The 18,092-nt window shown below is 49.7% G+C and overlaps 1 protein-coding gene across 1 annotated transcript in view; it reads right to left on the bottom strand.

The window, feature by feature from the left end:
* Positions 1 to 7,010: 7,010 nt before the first annotated feature.
* The window catches only part of MERTK (MER proto-oncogene, tyrosine kinase), a 64,282-nt gene continuing 53,200 nt past the window's right edge, over positions 7,011 to 18,092 (bottom strand). The window contains exons 14-19 of the mRNA XM_073339908.1: positions 16,028 to 16,120; positions 15,186 to 15,304; positions 12,895 to 13,004; positions 12,231 to 12,390; positions 11,584 to 11,720; positions 7,011 to 7,739 (exon numbers count right to left, since the gene is read on the bottom strand). Coding sequence (XP_073196009.1) covers positions 7,244 to 7,739; positions 11,584 to 11,720; positions 12,231 to 12,390; positions 12,895 to 13,004; positions 15,186 to 15,304; positions 16,028 to 16,120 — 1,115 coding nt within the window. The 3' untranslated portion in view covers positions 7,011 to 7,243. The remainder of the gene's footprint in view (positions 7,740 to 11,583; positions 11,721 to 12,230; positions 12,391 to 12,894; positions 13,005 to 15,185; positions 15,305 to 16,027; positions 16,121 to 18,092) is intronic.

Genomic DNA, 18,092 nt, shown 5'->3' on the forward strand with positions numbered 1-18,092 from the left:
TTATTCTCCTTAACCTCTGAGCATAGCACAAGAAGCAATAGGTTTAAATTGCAGCAAGGGTGGTTTAGGTTGGACACGAGAAAACTTCCTAACTATCAGGGTGGTTAAGCACTGGAATAAATTGCCCAGGGAGGTGGTGGAATCTCCATCATTGGGGATTTTTAAGAGCAGGTTAGACGAACACCTGTCAGGGATGGTCTAGATAATATTTAGTCCCGCTGTGAGTGCAGGTGACTGGATTAGATGACCTCTCGAGGTCCCTTCCAGGCCTATGATTCTGTGTTTCAGGTGTGTTGAGATCTGGGAGCTGGGTTCTGCTTATGATGAGGAGCTGGAGTTTTCATCTGGGGCTGGGGTTTGGAGCCAGGGTCTTGGTGCTAGCATAGATGAGGTCCAGTGCATGTCTCTGCATGGGGAACGAACAGGGTCACATTCCACATTACACGCCTGGGGCTTTTTTGTATTTAACCAGAAGGCAAACCCTGGAGTCCAGATTCCTTATGAGCAGTGACATGAGCACCCGCTGACTGCCCAAAGCCATGCCCAGTAAAATTTATATTTCCCTGTCTTCTATTTGCCTGGGGTTACTGGGGTCTGCTCAGACATGGGCCCATGTGAAATAAATGGGGAAATACCTTTTGCAATGACATTTCTGAGCCAAATACTATGACTTGCAGTTCGGAACATGTCACAGTTCAGGAATTTTCCATCCCGATCTGTTTCCCGGCCCCGGGTGCGTGGGCAACACCCGGTTTAATGCACAAGCAGACTCAGTAAATCTCTCCTTAGAAAAGCAAGACAACAGAGTCCTCAGCTCAGGAACAGGATTATGCCTCCTGCCCCATGGGCCATGCTGGAGGGGGCTGCTCAAAGTCCAGCCCCTAGACACAGCTGGAATCAGAAGAGGCTATGGACTCTCTCGCTCTTGGCCTGATCCTTGCCTGTCACTGACTGTCCCTTGTGCTGCTCCAGCCAAGGGGACTCCGAGCTGCCCAGGATTCCTCAGCAGATGGCACAGCCGACTTTACAGCCCTGCTCACCCCAACCCGCAGAGCATTCCCAGCACAACTGAGAGCAGCCCACTATAGGATCAGCTCTCTAACCTGACTGCTGGACACTGCTTGGCAAACACAAGCTGGGGAAAGGACTTTCCCCTTTGCATTGAGGGGACTATGCTTCTGTTTTCTATAAATCAGTCAGTGACTGGCCTGGCTTGCTCGGTGCATCTCAGAGCCAGCCAGAGGCTTTGTTATTCCCTTTGCAGCTTTGGGCTCAGTGACGAAGCGACCAAACAGAAGAAGCTAATGCTGACCTTGTAAATGGTACTTCATTCCTGGCAGGTGCAGAGCGAGTGTGTGCCGAGAAGACTGACCAGTCGCTGGCTCTCTTTACAGAAAACAAACATGTTCTACTCACAGAAGAAAAGGCCTCTCCTAGCTGGTCCACTTTGCACTTCCCAGCAGTTACGCTTGATGTACATTATTTCCCTGCTGACACAGCAGGTCTGGAGAGCTACAGGCCTCAGATTTCTGAACCGTTGACCAATAGTGACCCAATAGGTTTCAGTTTCTTATAGATGTAAGCAGTGTCAGGATGAGCTCCACCCTGACATCTGGTGGTGCGGTGTGGCAAGTTGTGGAAAAGAACTTCAGGGGCCAATCTCATTTGCATAGGTACACCCACCCCACCTAGAATGAGGCCACAGCTGCCCAAATGGTCACTTTGGCTGCTGTGGGATCCCCAGTGTCTCTGTTATTGGGGCAGGAAGAATAAATTGTTATTACCCTGATTATGGGAACTGTGCTGGGAACTGCACGTAGCCTTTTGTTATGATGGAGGGATTCACCATCAACTAAGCAGCACTCGCTAGGCAAGGGTCATGGGTTCCAAAACTCTGTGAATGGAGAGAGGCTGGGGACAAGTATTAATACTTGGCAGCATGGGCCTCTTGGTGAGGGCCTTACATGCTAATTGCACTTCCTCCTCTCTCCACTGTGGAATATCAGAGCTAATTTTGATTCCATTAGAAGTCTAGTTGTGGGCTGCTGAGCTCACTTTGGTGCACCAGCACTGGGGCTCCTCTACTACAAGCTGAATTCACCGAAGAGCTGAACGGACTAAGAGCTGAAATCACTGAGCGTTGTGTTAAGCAGTGGGGGAGCCTGAAGATCTAGTGTGGAGCAGTTTGTGGGAGGGCTGGAGTGCCTCGGGGACAGGCTGGTGGAGCCGTTCACAGGACTGCGGAGCTGCTTGTGGGATGCGGAGCAAAGCACTTCGTGGGGGCGGCTGGCAGAGCAGAGCGAAGGCCTATGGAGCTGTGGGGTGGTCAGCTTCAGATCATGTAAGGTGCCCTTACCTCTCTCTTCCCCCCCCCCCCACCATCTCCACCCAGGTTGGGAGGTAAAGCTCCGCCGATAAACTTTCGAACTCTGGGGCTGCCCTGACCAGGGACAGAGACTTTTGGGTCACTGGACTTTTGGGACTTTGGGTGATTTGGGGTTGCTGGACTCAAGAACCAAAGGGAAAAGGGCATGCCCCAATTTGCTTGGGGTGGGTTTTTTTTACTCATGGGTTGTGTTATGAATCCTGTTGGTGGTGTTTCCCCAACATAATGCCACATTGTTTCTCTCGGTTATTAAAAGGCTTTTTGCTACACTCAGACTAGGTGCTTGCAAGAGGGGAAGTATTGCCTCTTGGAGGCGCCCAGCGGGGGTGGTATATATTTGTCCCAGGTCACGGGGTGGGGGCTCGAGCCGGTTTGCATTGTGTTATTGGAATGGATCCCCTAGATATTGAACCCGGCCCTTGTTGCTGCCAACGCTGACGGGCAGAAGGGTTACATACACGCCTGTGACGATCTGGGGAATCTGTCCATGGACAGCTTAAGAATGACAGTTTGCAATTATGAACTCTCAATATATCTGTATCTTTGTCAAACTACAGGCAAACATGGGCCTCACCGGTCTCCTGTGCTGTCTTTTTACCTCTATGTTGGACAGAAAGTCACAAGGAGTGGGACAGGCTAACAGGGGAGGGTCATTAAACCTGGATGGCCCTCTAGTCACAGAGAAGTCCCCTTGGACAAAGAGTTGGCTACTGCCCAGAAGAACCAGTCTGCCCAGGCGGGCTGGTAACTAAGCTATGGATCACCTGGTGGGGGGACCTTGATTATTTTATGAGGCTGCTCATAGAGTCACCTGACAAAAGGGACTGGAGGTTATAAAAGCCAGGGGCTCCTGGTGACCATTTCAGAGAGAGGGAGAAGAGCCCAGGAGCAGAAGGAAGCTGGCTGAAGGAAGGAGAGGAGATGCCATGTGTTAGGAGAAAAGCCATGTATTAGAGAGGGACCCTGGACACCCTACAGGATTCTGACCTGAGCCCAGAGAATGCTCATGAGCAGTGAAGAAACCCTAGCAGGGAAATGCATACAGGTGTTTCATTGATTTGTCTGGACCTGTCTCTCTCTTCAGCTATCTAAAATAAAGAAAGAGTGATTGTGCTGGAAACCTTCACAAGCCCGTGTGTTATGTGCTTCAACTATCACGAGTCCCTGGTGTTATATTCATGGCAAAGAAGTTAGATAAAAACACAAAATACTCTTGCTGGAAAGTTGCAATGCAATACTGCACTATTGCTTTGAATTCAGATTGATAACACACAATAACCCAAAACACAGAAAGACAAAACAGAGCAGAGAGTAAAGCAGAGAGGCACAACTCACCCATCTTAGCCTAGGATGGCTTCTGCAGAGTAACTGCAAAAGCCGCAGCTCGCACATTTCTCTACACAGCTCCCTTGCCTGCAAGCAGGACCAGGAATCCCCCTACACATTTCAAGTGACAGCTTGTAAATGTGGTACAGCTTTCAAGACACTGGACCTGGAGGGGGAAACTTTAAGCCAGAATGCCCACAAGGGTGGAGCCCTGGGAAAGGGTGTGCTTAGCTTACTGGGATGTACTGGGGAGTCAGCGCTGGCCCTGGGGGCCTAGGGCAGCTGGACCATGAGGAGGTCCCACTCCCATGGGGGAACACAAGGAGAGTCTGTGTCCAGGAAGTGTGCCACAGAGGCCAAAGAAAAGGACAACGCTGGACCCTACCCAGACCAAGGGGAGCTTAAGAGCACACAGGACCGTAGCACACTAGCCAGTAAGTGTCCCGCCCAGGAGCTCCCCCAGGCCTGTGATATACTGATGACACACAGAGGTTTCAGTTTCCTGTCCGCACCTTGTCCAGGCAGGCGCCATGCGGACACATGTGACGAGCATCTGGCTGTGCCCAGAGCCACACAGCACCTTGGGGAGTTTACCCAGGAAGCAGCAAAAGGCAGCTACTATCGGAAATAACCAACAATTGCTACCCCCAGTTTGCCGCACTAGGGTTTTGAGCGTCGTCTCAACCAGCTGTGCACAGCCTGGGGCTTTGCTTTGTGGTGCGGCTCCTGAAGTCAGGACTGCAGTTTGGTCCACACGGCTTCGGCCATGAACCAACCCTTGAATATTAGCTCTGAGGCTCAAGCAACTGTGGGGGGCATGTCTGCCAGTCTGCCCCCAACCCAGTGGGGCAGTGCGGAGTGAGTGCAGTGCCACCTGCAGGCTGACAGGTGCCCAGCAGGATGAGGGAAGGAGAGGGAAGCGCAGACCCGGGTGCGGGGCTGAACGAATTGACACACTCTCTGCTTCCTTTGTGAAGCTCCTCTTCTCGTCAGACTCAGGAGCGGGGGTCCCATTTGGCCTTCTAGAGCAAGCCAGCCAGCCGGCTTTGGGACCTGGATACATGTGTGGACGTCAAAGGTCTGCCCGCCACAGATCCATAGGACTGCACAGCTCCCTAGGGGCTAGGAGTCTCCCATGGACTCTTCCTTTTTTCCAGGCAGGCAGGGTGACAGATGTTGGCACCGTGCCTCGGAGTCCAGTGATTCTGATAACGGAGCTGGCCTAGTTTAATACAGTATATACAGCAAGTCATACAGCATGGCACAAAACTATTAAAGCTTCCTCAGAACTGCACCAGTCGGCCTCACCCCGCTAGCGACATGGCAGCATTCCCCAAGCGCTCCTAGCCTGGGCTAGCCAAGATGCCACAGGAGCTGCAAATAACGGTACTGTCTCGGGTAGTGCGACTGGGTAAACTCTGACTTTCGGCTGAACTGTGAAAATGTACATCTTCAAAGGGTGTACTGAGTTACGCATCTGGATGGCTTTCACTCTGAGACAACCTAGGCCAAAGCTGCAAACAAATTCCTAACAAGGAACAAAGAGTGCTCTAAAAATAGCCCCCTGGCATCTGTACAGTTTCAATATGACCAGGAGGCAACACCGCAAAGATTCCAACCTAAGTTCCACCTTTTTCACACTTTGGGTCAGACTCCACCCTGGCCCTGCAGAGGCAAGCACTCCTAGTGATTTACAAAGAGCATGACTCCACAGCTGGGGACAAATCTAGGGAACAAACATCACTGCTGGCATTTTATTAAAGAAGAGACCTTTGATTCTCGTCAAAACCTGTGATCCCTTTCTCTGCTTTAACAACTCTCTAGAAACTGGACAGATGTTGCTGTGATTGCAAGTTTGTGGTGACATTGGTACTAATACGTATAATTTAGATTGGGAAGGAAGCATGAACGACGCTCACGGAGACCCTAGTGCAGCAAGGCATTTCAGCATATGCTTAACTGTGATTAAGTGAGAAGTCCTAGTAACATGAATGCTACTACTCACCTGCGTAAAGTTGGGCACATGCTAAAGGGCCTTGTTGAACTGGGTCCACACCAGTGCGGGCTCCAATTCGGCAAAGCAGTTAAGCCCGTGTTTAAGGTCTATTGATTTCCACGGAGGCTCAGCATGGGACTTTCATTAAGCACATGGCACAGTGCTTTGCTGAACCGGGGGCCAAAACTGGCAGCCAACACCATCAGCACTCGCCTGAAGTTAGGCTGGCTCCCAGACCCAGGTTGATGCAAAATAAATGCCCTGTTTTTCGGGGGGTGCCCTACTCCCCTTGTTGACGTGCTGATACTCCAGGCCACCTGCGAGCGGAGCTGCAGGTGCTCTGGGCGCCTGAAAACTGGCCACTTATTCCAGTGCCTGAATATGGATTTAGGAGCCAAACTAGATTTCCAGGTTTGAAATTTTAGCTATGTGCTCTAAAATAAAAAAATTAAAAATAAATGAAAAATACCCACTCCAGTTGCCCCAGGTCCCGGCTCAGCTGTTCTCATGTTGTCAGCAGGACGGCTCCTCGGCACGGTTCAAACGTTCTACCAGAAACATATCAACTGACTGTCTCTGAGGGGCGAAGGGCAGCGTAGGTCAGTCTGTCCCACGTCCATCTGATCATAGCCCACGAAGGTGCACTGCTCAGTCGCTCTCTGTTGCTTCTGACCCAGCAGCTCTGGGGGTGCGGCAGGGATCAGGGGGTTTCTAATGGCATGAGCTCCAGGACGGGACTGAACGCTACACTTGGGAGGCTCCTCGGAATCCGTAGCAACCTACAAGCAGGGAATGAGCTTGCCACACAATCCCTTTGGACGGTGCACATTACATCCTTCGCTACGGCCTGCCTCCACCCCTGCCGCCTTGGGCTGTCTCCTACAAGGGAAATGCTACGCGGGAGAAGCCCCTGCATTGCCTGGCGCTTGTGCAGGAGGTAAGGGGGCGCATGAGTGAACCGATCTGGCATCGTACAGCATTGCCAGGGCTGTAACCTGTTAATGCAGCCCTTTCACCAGTCACCTGCCAAATACCAAACCCTGAGCTCAGTTCTACAGCTCTATCCCATGGGCAGGGCAGATTGTGTATAAGGGGACAGTGTAACTACAGCTCTGACACTGTTAGCCCCTGTTCATGCAGTTTTTAAACAGCAGAAACATCCCAAGACTGAACTATCACTTACTCCATTTAATAAAAAAGAGAAGAGCATGAACACCAGGGTTTTAACACTGAGCTATAACGTAGGGAATGGCTGCAGGGGAGGGAAAGACTCCAATTCCAAGACAGCAATGGAAGAAGAAATAAAATAGACCACCACAGGTTGTGATTTATTAAAACATAATCCTGCCAACTCTCTGGTGTCGATCGACAGAGACATCACTTTGTACAAACTCAGATCGCTTGTGTTGCCTTGGCCACTCGCTAGACGGCTGGAATGGCCCAGTCACCTTACAATGCTATTTCTGTAAGACACAAATACGCCAAGTGAAACATTTGCTGCAAACGTCTGGCCTCCGAATAGCTCAGTTCTCGTTTCACAGCAGAACTTCAGAGTCCTCAGAAGAGTCATCTGCATACAGCAGTTCATCTCCTAACAAGCTGCCCAGCATCAGGCTGGCTGGACACCACATGGCCCCGTTCCGGGCGACAGTGCCCTGCAGAAGAGGGGCGTGCCCCTGTTCCAGAGTCAGGGTGCTGCCAGTCTGTTCGTCTGTCTCCCCCTTTAAGATATACCTTTCCTCCTGCTGATCACTTTCATGGACATCTGCAGTGACAACCGTGGTATCTGGCTTGGGGGAAAGGGACACAGTTACGTAACTGGGATTGAGAGCCACGTCTGTCTGAGGGAATTCGGACTCTTCCATCAGCTCCTCGCTCTCCTCCGGCAAGCTTGTGTTGATATAAATGACGTCTTCAGACCCACTCACTTTGGGCAAACTTTCCAATAGCTTCTCCAAGTGGAGTTTTAGCTCTGGGAATGCAGGTCGCTCCCGGGGGTCTGCTCTCCAGCAGGAGTACATCACTTCATACCTGAAAGCACAAGGAAATAGAACAGTTCTTCAGGAAGCTGCACTGTTCACTAAACGGTGCTGAACGACACACAGGACAGCCGTGGTTGAAAGAGAACATACTTTCATCCTTCTGGCTCTGCTGAAGGAGAGGCTTTCCTTTATGAGAAAAATGACCATTGCTCCTAACCATTTATCTTCCAAAATTACTGCTATAGGCCTATGCAGTATTGTCGTGGGCCCAGACTATGAGAGAGACAAGGTGTACTCCAGAGTCACCAACTTTGGGGTAGCTAGAAAATGCCTCAGCTGAGCCCACACAGGACAAAAAGGATCTGGTTCAAGGTGACACAGCCCTTAAACAGTCCTTGTGATATTAATTTTAACTTTATTTTACTTGTAAATTCTCAGAATATTCCATCGCTATTCCGATAGCAAATGGTGTCACTTGGGGGAAGATACGCTGCATTCTTCACATGTCAACAGAGGTCGATTCCATAATTTAACAGCAAACCTCAACTAGGGAGCTCTGCCCAGCACCTGACCAACATCTATAAATAGATCTTTCTCCTGCAACTGGAGTTCCTTTCTTATCGCCCTCGAGTCCCAGGGGCAGCAGAGTATTTGTTGCTTGATGGGGACGGGAATGTCCTCCGAGTAAAGTGTTCTGAGGAGGAATCTAGATAAACTCTTCTACCTCAGAGGTGACAGGCAAGCGTAGACTTTCCGGTACCACCACCTACAGTGACCAACAAAAGCTGACTCCGGGCTGGAAAGGAAAGGCAGCTGTTGTCACATTCACTATTGCCATGCGCTCTGTTGCTCACAGAGAAATCACTGACTGGCCACTTGAGCACGGTCAGTCGCAGAAGTTGACAGCGGTAGGAAAAGCAGAATAGTCTAGGACAACACTGGGAGCCAGGAATTGTGAAGGTCTAATCCTAGCTCGGACACCAACTCACTGGGTGGCCTTGAGCTGGTGACCTGTAACCTTTCTATAGCTCAGTTCTCCCCGTCTGTAAAATGAAGCTAACTCCTTCACTGGGGTGGTGGGAAGACATCTTTACATTCAGTGCAACTGAAACGGACCCCTTTGGGCTGGCAGAGGGATTTGAACCCAGGACATCAGAAGTGACAGCACACTGCCAGCTAGTACCTTATGGCAGGGCCTAAGACAGGTGTCTTTTCGAAAGCAAAGATATGCCTCTGCTTCTTTATGGTCATCTGATGCTCTGCACATTTCTCTTCACTCTTTCGGTATAAACTAGAATGTGAAGAGTGTGTTAATCAACCCTCGTTTCTCTCCCTGATCAGCTGAAAACAACTTAAAGTTTAACTATGGGTCATTTTTCCTTTAAAAAAAACAAACCAAACCAACAATTTTCCAGGCTGCCTCTAAATTTGAGAGAGACAAGGTGGGCGAGGCTGGTGGAAGAGACAAGCTTTCGAGATACACCCTCTCTCATTTCCCAGGCCCAACACAGCTACAACACTGCCAGCATTGTCCCGCTCAAACCCTTTAGACACAGCTACGTAACCCGCAACTGCCCACCTCATTTCAAATGACTGCCACCAACGTGCGTTACCCCTTCTGCTTAACAATCTGCCCCAACCTGTATTTACCTCAGTCACTCTGCTGCCTTCCCCAGGCGGAAGACGACCTCTTTGTAGCTCAAAAGCTTGTACCTCAGCAAAAGTTGGTCCAGTAAAAGATATTACCTCATCCACCTTCTCTCTCTCTAAATTTTATAGAGAACTACACTCAGGGGCCCAATTACATGGATTTCTGTATCATTAATTGATTATTAGTTGACGTTTGTTTCTTTTAAGACCTGCTGGGTGAAGAAACCCTCATCCACCTCACTCCTCCAATATCCTGGGACCAACATGGCTGCAGCGAAGCTGCAAACAACAGTGGAAGATATCATGTTTGTTAAGACTTGACGCTTACTGACCTCAGTGCCCCAAATACAATACTAAAAACGGTACTGCCGGATGCCACAAGCGAGAGTGCAGCGATCCAGGCCAAGCTACAGGCCAACTGGTCTTTGGGAGTTGAGGGCACGTAGCACTTTGCTGGATCTGCTCCTGATGAGAAACAGTGTTGCAGGTTCCTTTTGTTTATGCTGGAGGGTATAACTAATTGGAAATTAACAGTGACACATTACAACCATTAATCCTTGGACATTCGCCCTCATCTGCCATCTAAGAGGTTGATCCAAATCAACGGTTTATTCATGACTCGCTTCAGGGAAGGGCATTTAAAATAGCACACCCACAAAACCACGACTTCAGGGCTTGAATTTATGCCAAGATGCCATAACCTGGCAGCAATCACACTTTCCATGCAGCTCTTTTGCCGAACAATTGTTACAACGGCACTGAAAGCGGTGGGGAAACAGTCCAGTTTACTCTTGCGACTAAATTCAAACAAGCGCGCCCAGAGCCAGAGCATGAGAGGAGGCTCTAGCTGTGTGCCAGGCAGAGTTCGCAGACGGGCTGCTTTTCTCTACCAAGCTGCAGCAGCACAGAGAAGGGGAGAGAGCAGGAGAGACCTTTGCAAAGGGAATGCCTGTTTAGCGAGGTCGGGGCTTTTGGCCACTATCTTTGAGCGCTTCCCTTTTAGGGACGGTTATTATACAACTTCCAGAGGCCTGTTTATTGACATGGTTTCCCCTTGGCCTGTGTGGGTTTTAAACATTTTGAGCTGCACACAAGAATTCTTCAGAGACTCTGGCAGTTCAGCCAACTTTTAATACAAACCCCTCTGTGAGCTGCCCAGACATTTAAAACGCCTTCAGAGCTCACCCACATTGTAAGGTCTCTTCTCCATAGATTTACAGATGTTAAGGACAGAAGGGCCCATGCTGAGCATCTCTTTGGGCCTCAGTGGGGTTGTGCACAAGAGCTCGAGAGCAGAACTGGCCCCTTATCATCCAAGTTTCCTTTTAAAGCAATAGGATTTCGCACGTGAACAGTATCACCCAGCACGCCCCCTGAAGATCCCCTCCAGGAGCAGCTCCTTCGGGAATGCTAGGTAAGCCCTACACGTGGCAGCAGCTCAGCTCCTGAGAGCCAAACTCCAAGTGCACACCCCCAGACTGGGCTTTACAAAGTTCTTGGCAACTCCAGCCTGAGGTAGTTAGCAGCCAGAACACCCTCAAGCTGAAGCAAAATTTTAAAAGAGTTAAGTTACAGACTGACTTGATATGCCGATTAACTCTACATTAATTTATAATACATTCCTCGTGTCCCTCTAAAGCAGCTGTTCACTAAACCCCTGCACAATTAAAGGCTCATGGTTTCCAATTTTTAAAACTCAAATTTTTAAACATTTTTGTCTGAGGTGGATGCCGAAATCATCAGAAACCCTAAAAACAGAGGGCCGGATCCTCAGCTGGTGCGACTCCATGGAGCGCCACTGCAGACAGTGGGCTCTGGCCTTCAGCTTGTGGGAATCAGTGCAATCCCACTGAAATCAGTGGGCCTACCTCAATTTACAATGTCTGAAAGTCTGGCCCCAAATGTTTCTTTTGCCATTTTGTAAAGGAGAAACGGATGGAAGTAATTTGTGTCAATAAGCTTTCAGCCAGAGCTTTTTATTCCCCAAGTTTCAGCCAAGTTCACGTTTGAAAGCTAAGCCACACATCCATGACAGCCGTTAGTTGCTGTGTCCAATTAGCTACAGTGAGCCACAAAACCATGGGAAGAGCGTGAAGAATGACGCGTAGCAAGGACTCTGCCACTGAGCGAGGGTAAATGCTGACAGTCTGGGTGTTATTGAAACAGTTGAGATTGACAAGTGCAAACATGTTCCTGTGGATAAAGTGAGTCCACATGTATGAATGTACCACATCAATACTCACAGCTCATCCAAGCAGTCCTCTGGCTGTTTCAGCCTGTGACCGTGAAGGAGGTAGTCATAGATTTCATGGTTCTGCACTCCTGGGTACGGAGTCATCCCTCGAGTGGCTATCTCCCACATTGTAACCCCAAACGCCCACTACAAAGAACAAAGGGAAAGCCTATTAAGATGACATTTCCAGAAGGACTGAATGAGTCATTTCATGGGGAAAGGTCATTTCCTAAAGCCCATCAGGATCTTGCATAATGTGGATAATTATATGCATAGTGTGAATATGTTTCCAAGCTGGAAATAACATGCTATGTCCTACAATAGCTCAGTGGCTCACTCAATAAACCTATTCCAGGAGCCTTTACAAGCAAAGAGAGATCTGTGCACCACTCATCAATGTGGCTCTGTTTACTGTCAAATCCTCATGCTTTCATTTATTTGGCTTTTCCATTTTCAGGATACAAAAACAAATGAAGCTAATGTAGGCGACACCCCAAAAACAACACAGGCCGATTAAAACAATCCAAATATGAAAATCAGAGGGCTAAGAAACACCCGCAGCGATCAACATTTCCAACGACTGGCTGTATTACATGCTTCTACCATGGACTGGAGTTCTGACGGTAGGGTCGGGGACCCTGCACCTGGTGTACATACCACGTCGCTCTTGGTCGTGTACACCCGATCAGCCAGGCTCTCAATTGCAATCCACTTGACAGGCATTTTAGCAATGCGCCCCTGACGGTAATAATCGCCGCTATAGATCTTCTTCGACAAGCCAAAGTCTGCCACACACACAGTCATGTCGTCCCGTAACCTGTCCGTGTTTACAAGGAAATGTTAAAATGAATGCCGAACAAGACTATGTTTACTTGCTCACAGGTGTAAAGTTACTCACACTTCTCCAGGATCAGGGCCTCCAAGCACCTCTCCCCCCATGTTATTTCTTAATAGGGTAAACATGCCAAGATTTAAAGTGGAACAGCTGGCAAAGGTCTTATTCCTACTGCCCACCCTTCATCACAAATGTTAAGGACGGGACCTCTGTGATCATCGAGTCTGACCTCCTGCATAGCACAGGCCACAGGACTTCCTTTTGCCTACTACCGTTCCCGTGAAAACTAAGTGAAAGAGAAAGTCTGACAAACCACGTTCTGAGTTAAAACATGAGCTGTTTTCACTTGGCTGTTTCTCAAGACCGAGGAGATTTGATAGGAAAGTGAAAGGTTTCTTTCTAAAGTGAGTGCATCAGAAACACCACGAAGAGCCTGCACAGGCTGGCATTTGACTATCTGCAATGAAACAGAGAAACCAAACTCACATGCAGTTTCGAGCAGCTAAATCTCGATGGAGAAATTGCCGAGCGCTGAGGTACTCCATTCCGAGCGCAATATCGACCATGAACTTCAGCAAGGTCTGCAGTGATACGTGCTGGGAAGAGAGGGAGGAGGTTAGCATGTACAGGAAGCATGCGAAGGCTGGAACGTTATCGGCAAACACTGCTGCAAGTGGACCCCAGCAACTCCTATGTAGCCCAACAAGAGTTAAGGCCACTTGAAAACCTCAGCAGAGACACTCACAGGCCAGGGCCCCAGGGAAACGAGAAAACACATTTTCCATTTCTACACAGCGGCCAGTCGGACAAGGCTCTCTTTGATTAGTGCATAGTTACATGCCAAGCTACCAGCGAGCTTTCCCGTGGTTCATAGCCCAGGCAGACCTGTTTGCGGTGGGAGCACTGAAATACTTCATTGTTCAGGGCGGCCTGGTAAACCATATCAGTTTAGTGTAGAGCTCTTCTTTGTCAGACACAAGGAGTAAATGAAACAATTTCAGCACGGCCCAATAGGAACAGCACAAGCAACTCCGCTTGCTCACAGCTGCATGATTCTCAGCATCGTGTGGCGTCTTACTGGTGCTCCGCCGGGGGTTAACTCACCAAAACAACAGGGTCTATTTAGTTAGGAAGATACGGAAACAATCTGTGCCAGGCATGGCAGTGTAGAAACAATGGGAGGCATTATCTGCCAGGCTACCACCATGGCTACTGCAACGAAACGGAATACCACTGCTGGCTGCTCTGCTGAACGAAAACCAAACCACCGTTCCCAGCCCCGCAATGCGACCCCGGACACCAGGGGTGTCTGGGCACTGAACTCGGCATTAACAAAGCTTCTGGGAGGTGGATCTCTCGTGCTTTCCCTCGTACGGGGCTTGAAGTTACACTCACTGAAGCCCATGGCAAAGCTCCTGCTGACTGCAGCGGGGCAGGATCAGGGCCTTCTCGCTGAGGGGATGGGACAACCTCACAAGCACCCGACAGACTATTTTTTGCATTCTTATGCACTTAGACTAATCTTATTGCCAGAATAGTCTCCAGACACACTTTGGGTGCCTGTCCTCTTCTCTCGAAGGCATTTATCTCATTCGTTTGTCAGCATCTAATGAATTTTATAGATAAAAAATTTAAACAGGAATTCCCCCTTTTTAGAAACAGACACATCTCTGAGCTTTAAACCACGGCAGCACCTCACAAGCTGGTTCTCAGCGAGCCAGACATGGAGGGCCCAATTCCCCATTGCCCTACCCTGGGGCAGGTGTTCCCACCCAGGCAATGTGACTGCAAAACACTCCTGTTCTATTTGGTAGTGTTGTGAGTAGTGGAAAGGGTGACCCAGAGGCTGAAGAGCCAAGAGCCAATGTAACCGTGTTGCACTAACAGTGGATGTTCGTTATCCCGCCTCCCTTTGCTTTTTCTTATGGAGAAGCGCAGCTCGGTTTTATTCTTCACAAACCATGAAAAGCTCAGACACTCCCTGGGCCAAGTCACTCAGCCGCTGCATGCGTCAGTTTCTCAGCTGTACGAAGGGAGTGTAAAAACACTTTGCCATCTTTATCTCCAGGGCAAAGTCCTGGCCCCTGTGAAGTGAATGGCAAAACTCCACTGATTTCAGTTGGGGTGGGATTTCTTCCCTGGTGTTTTGCAAAGACAGGAGACTGCTGAATTGGAATTAATTTGCAAACTGGACACCATTAAATTAGGCTTGAATAAAGACTGAGAGTGGATGGGTCATTACACAAAGCAAAACTATTTCCCCATGCTAATTCCCCCCCTCCCAACGGTTACTCACACCTTTTTGTCAACTGTTGGAAATGGGCCATCCTGATTATCACTACAAAAGGTTTTTTTCTCCTGCTGATAATAGCCCACCTTAATCGATTGGTCTGTTAAGAGTTGGTACGGCAACACCCATTGTTTCATGTACTCTGTATGTATAAATATCTTCTTACTATATGTTCCATTCTATACATCTGATGAAGTGGGTTTTAGCCCATGAAAGCTTATGCCCAAATAAATTGGTTAGTCTCTAAGGTGCCACAAGTACTCCTGTTCTTTTTGCTGATACAGACTTACACAGCTACCCCTCTGAAACCTGAGTCCTTTTTATGTTTCAGAAAAATAAAGCCAGAGTTTTTTCACAGTTCAACGTAAGGCACTGGAAGATCTGGCTCTGAGTTGATAATTAATGCTGAATACAACCTGGCATCAGCTCCTCCTAGCAGCCTTGTTGGTTAAGCGCGCCAGTGCTTTGCAACAGCTGAGTTCGTTACCTGGGGGCCTGTTTCAAACCGCGAGCGCAGCAGGAAGCTGTGCAGGTCGCCGTATTTCATGAACGGGAGAACCACCATGGGCTTCGGGATCTGCCGGGAGCTCAGCTCTATGCACACACCTGGAACAAATGGAAGAGGAGCGTCGCACACCAGGCCAGGCCATTGCCTAGACTGACACCCATCCTGGATCTGAGTCCTGGGAAGGCTTGGTGAGAAAGCTGGGGCTTGCCCTTGGCTGGGCAATCTGTGGGTCCCGTAGAGCTAATGTAGCTGGCTCTTCAATACCCACTCCTGTCTGTCCCCTTCACTGGGTACAGGGGAACATCAGGGCAGGGGTGTCCACGTGCTCTGGCAATGCTGGGCCAGCAGGTCTCAGCTCCACTATCCTGGGGTCCCTGTGCTGGGCGTACCCAGCTGCAAGCAGCAGTCACTGTCAGTCAGTCTGACGGAAAGAACCCAAGCCAGATTTCCGTACGAGAGCCCAGCGTCACCCCGCCCTGAGCAGGCTCTGAGCTACAGAGTGGCTGCTGCCGAGAGCAGAGGCCTAGAAAGGTAAAGGTGCAATACACAGCACCAACCCAGAACTGTTCCCCAGCTGCCACCACCAGGCCCTTTCCCTACAGGAATCGTCTTCGGATCTGGACTGCTGCTCTCTGCTGGAATGTAGACGTGCTGTCAAATTTAACATGCACTAGTCAGAAACCTGTGCATTTCGGGAGAGGAAAATATTGGAAGCAGATGGGCAATGTAGATCGGAGAGGAGCATCACCCTATGCTTTTGCTAATGGCAAAATTCCCTTGTGATGGAAAAGTTACCTCCCCCCTGGGGGCTGTCCACGTACCTAGGAGTTTGATGACATTTAGGTGATTGAAGTCCTTCATGCACGCTGCTTCGCTGAGGAACTCTTCAATCTCTCGCTGGGAAAAGTTCTCCACTGAAAACACCAGAAAAGGGAGGTCACTTAAAACAAAAAAAGATTAAACTCCCCAAATCATTTCTGTTGTGATGGGTCTTATTGCCAGGACTTCCTACTCTGGGTAGTTGTCAGAAAAGCCCCCTCCTAGGCGAGGGAGAAAGGAACGATATTACCAGGCAGAAAGCAAGAGATGGGTAGCAGGCCTGCATCAGGATGTTTGCTGCAGCGAGCGTGGGCTTTGCATGGCTTTCATTTTATTCCTGGGCAGCAGTCGGAGCAGGGGGAGGGTGACGGAAGAGGAAAGGGTTATTCCGGTTTAGGGTTCATAAGCGAGCAGGGAATATCGCGTCCAGCGCTCACACAGCTGGGTGGGAGGGTTTGTGCATGGCCTGCTTCCCACAGAGTGCACGGTGTGGGCTGTGTTAATGCAGCGTGCCGCTGTCTCGGTGCACCAGCCGAGTGCAGCAAAGCTTTGGCTACCCTGAGCTCCAGCAGAAGAGATCCGTGCCCGGGCCCAGGCATGAAGGTCTGTGTGATCTCTGGGCACCTTGTCTATTACATTTCCTGGATCACCTGTATCATCGCTCTAGGGCTGGGTGGAACTCCTGCTTGGAGTGCCTGAGGGGTGCTCAGTTTATCTGCAGGTGCTGCAGAGAGAGCCCAGGAAGACAGTTTCTCTTCTAAACTCTGCCTGGTTTTTCCAGTCCCGCCGCTGTAAAATGCTGATCTGCGTTCTGTCTCCCTGGTCTACTCTGGGCATTTGGGGAAGCTGTCCATGTACAACCTAGAGAGAAATGGCAGGGGAGGTAAAACCTTTTATGGGACCAACTTCTGCTGGTGAAGGAGGCAAGCTTTCAAGCTTACGCACAGCTCTTCGAGTCAGAAGACAAGCTGAAGAAGAGCTCTGTGTAGTTTGAAAGCTTGTCTTCCTCCCCAACAGAAGGTGGTCCAGTAAAAGGTATTCCCTCCCCGACCTGGTCTCTTTGAAAGAGCCAATCATTAAGGGCATGTTGACCCAGACAGATGGTTGAAAGCTGGGAGAAGCTGGTTTCTCTCAGTTGTCTGCAGGAGCCTGAATTCAAGAGAGTGGAAAATCTCCAGAACAACAGAACAAAGAAACCAGGTGTTGGGCCAGCTTTTTCAAAACACCCAGGCTGAGAAACTGAGAAACACAGTGGACTCACAGACACACAGGGAAGGTGGGCAGGAGAGGGGGCATGCTTTCATAGTGGGAGAGTGTGTGATGGTCTTGATTTAACTGCAGGACCAGCCGAGAAAGAAGAAAGCTGGCCACAAAGTAGAGGGAGCGAAACTCCATGACCAAGAGGAGAATCCTTGACTCCCTAATGGGGTTGCCACCTGGCTGGTTTTTGACTGGCCTGGCTGGTTTTTCTACTGCTTTGTTGGTTGCCGGTCCAAAGACGTTGTTTGCCAGGTGTTTTGCTGTTGCTGGGTATTTCTGGCTATCTACATGGGTGGCCGCGTGTGCAGCAATCTGGTAACGCTGGCCATGCATGTCACAGCTCGACGTGCACCGCAGCCGCCCAAGGGTCCATTCAGCACCCTGGTCCTGCTCTGCATGCATGCAGCATGCCGGAGCAGACACCAGCTAATCAGGAAGCAGCGCCCTAGCTCCACCCTTGAATCTCTTCAACTCTTGCATGAGTGGCCAGTTTTTCTGTGCCTTGGAGGAAACTCCACCCCCTAGTGGACTCTGACCTAAGCCAGACAGCGCTCCAGAGCGGTGGGGAAACAGAGTCAGGGAACAGTTTATAGGGTCTGTCTGGATCTGTCTATCTTCTGTGCTATCTAAGCAAAGAGTACATGTGCTTAGAAACCTTTGCAAAGTCTAGCTGCTTGTCTGTCTGCTTCAAGCAGCACGGATCCCTGAAGAGTTCAACTCCACAAAGGTCTGGAGTGTGGGACCCAAACACAGCAGCCTGGTGAGCGTCCAGCAGGGGGTGCTCTCCCAGGGCGGTGTGCGACATCT

This window comes from Lepidochelys kempii, chromosome 3 (assembly GCF_965140265.1).
Source record: "Lepidochelys kempii isolate rLepKem1 chromosome 3, rLepKem1.hap2, whole genome shotgun sequence".
Classification (NCBI taxonomy): domain Eukaryota; kingdom Metazoa; phylum Chordata; order Testudines; family Cheloniidae; genus Lepidochelys; species Lepidochelys kempii.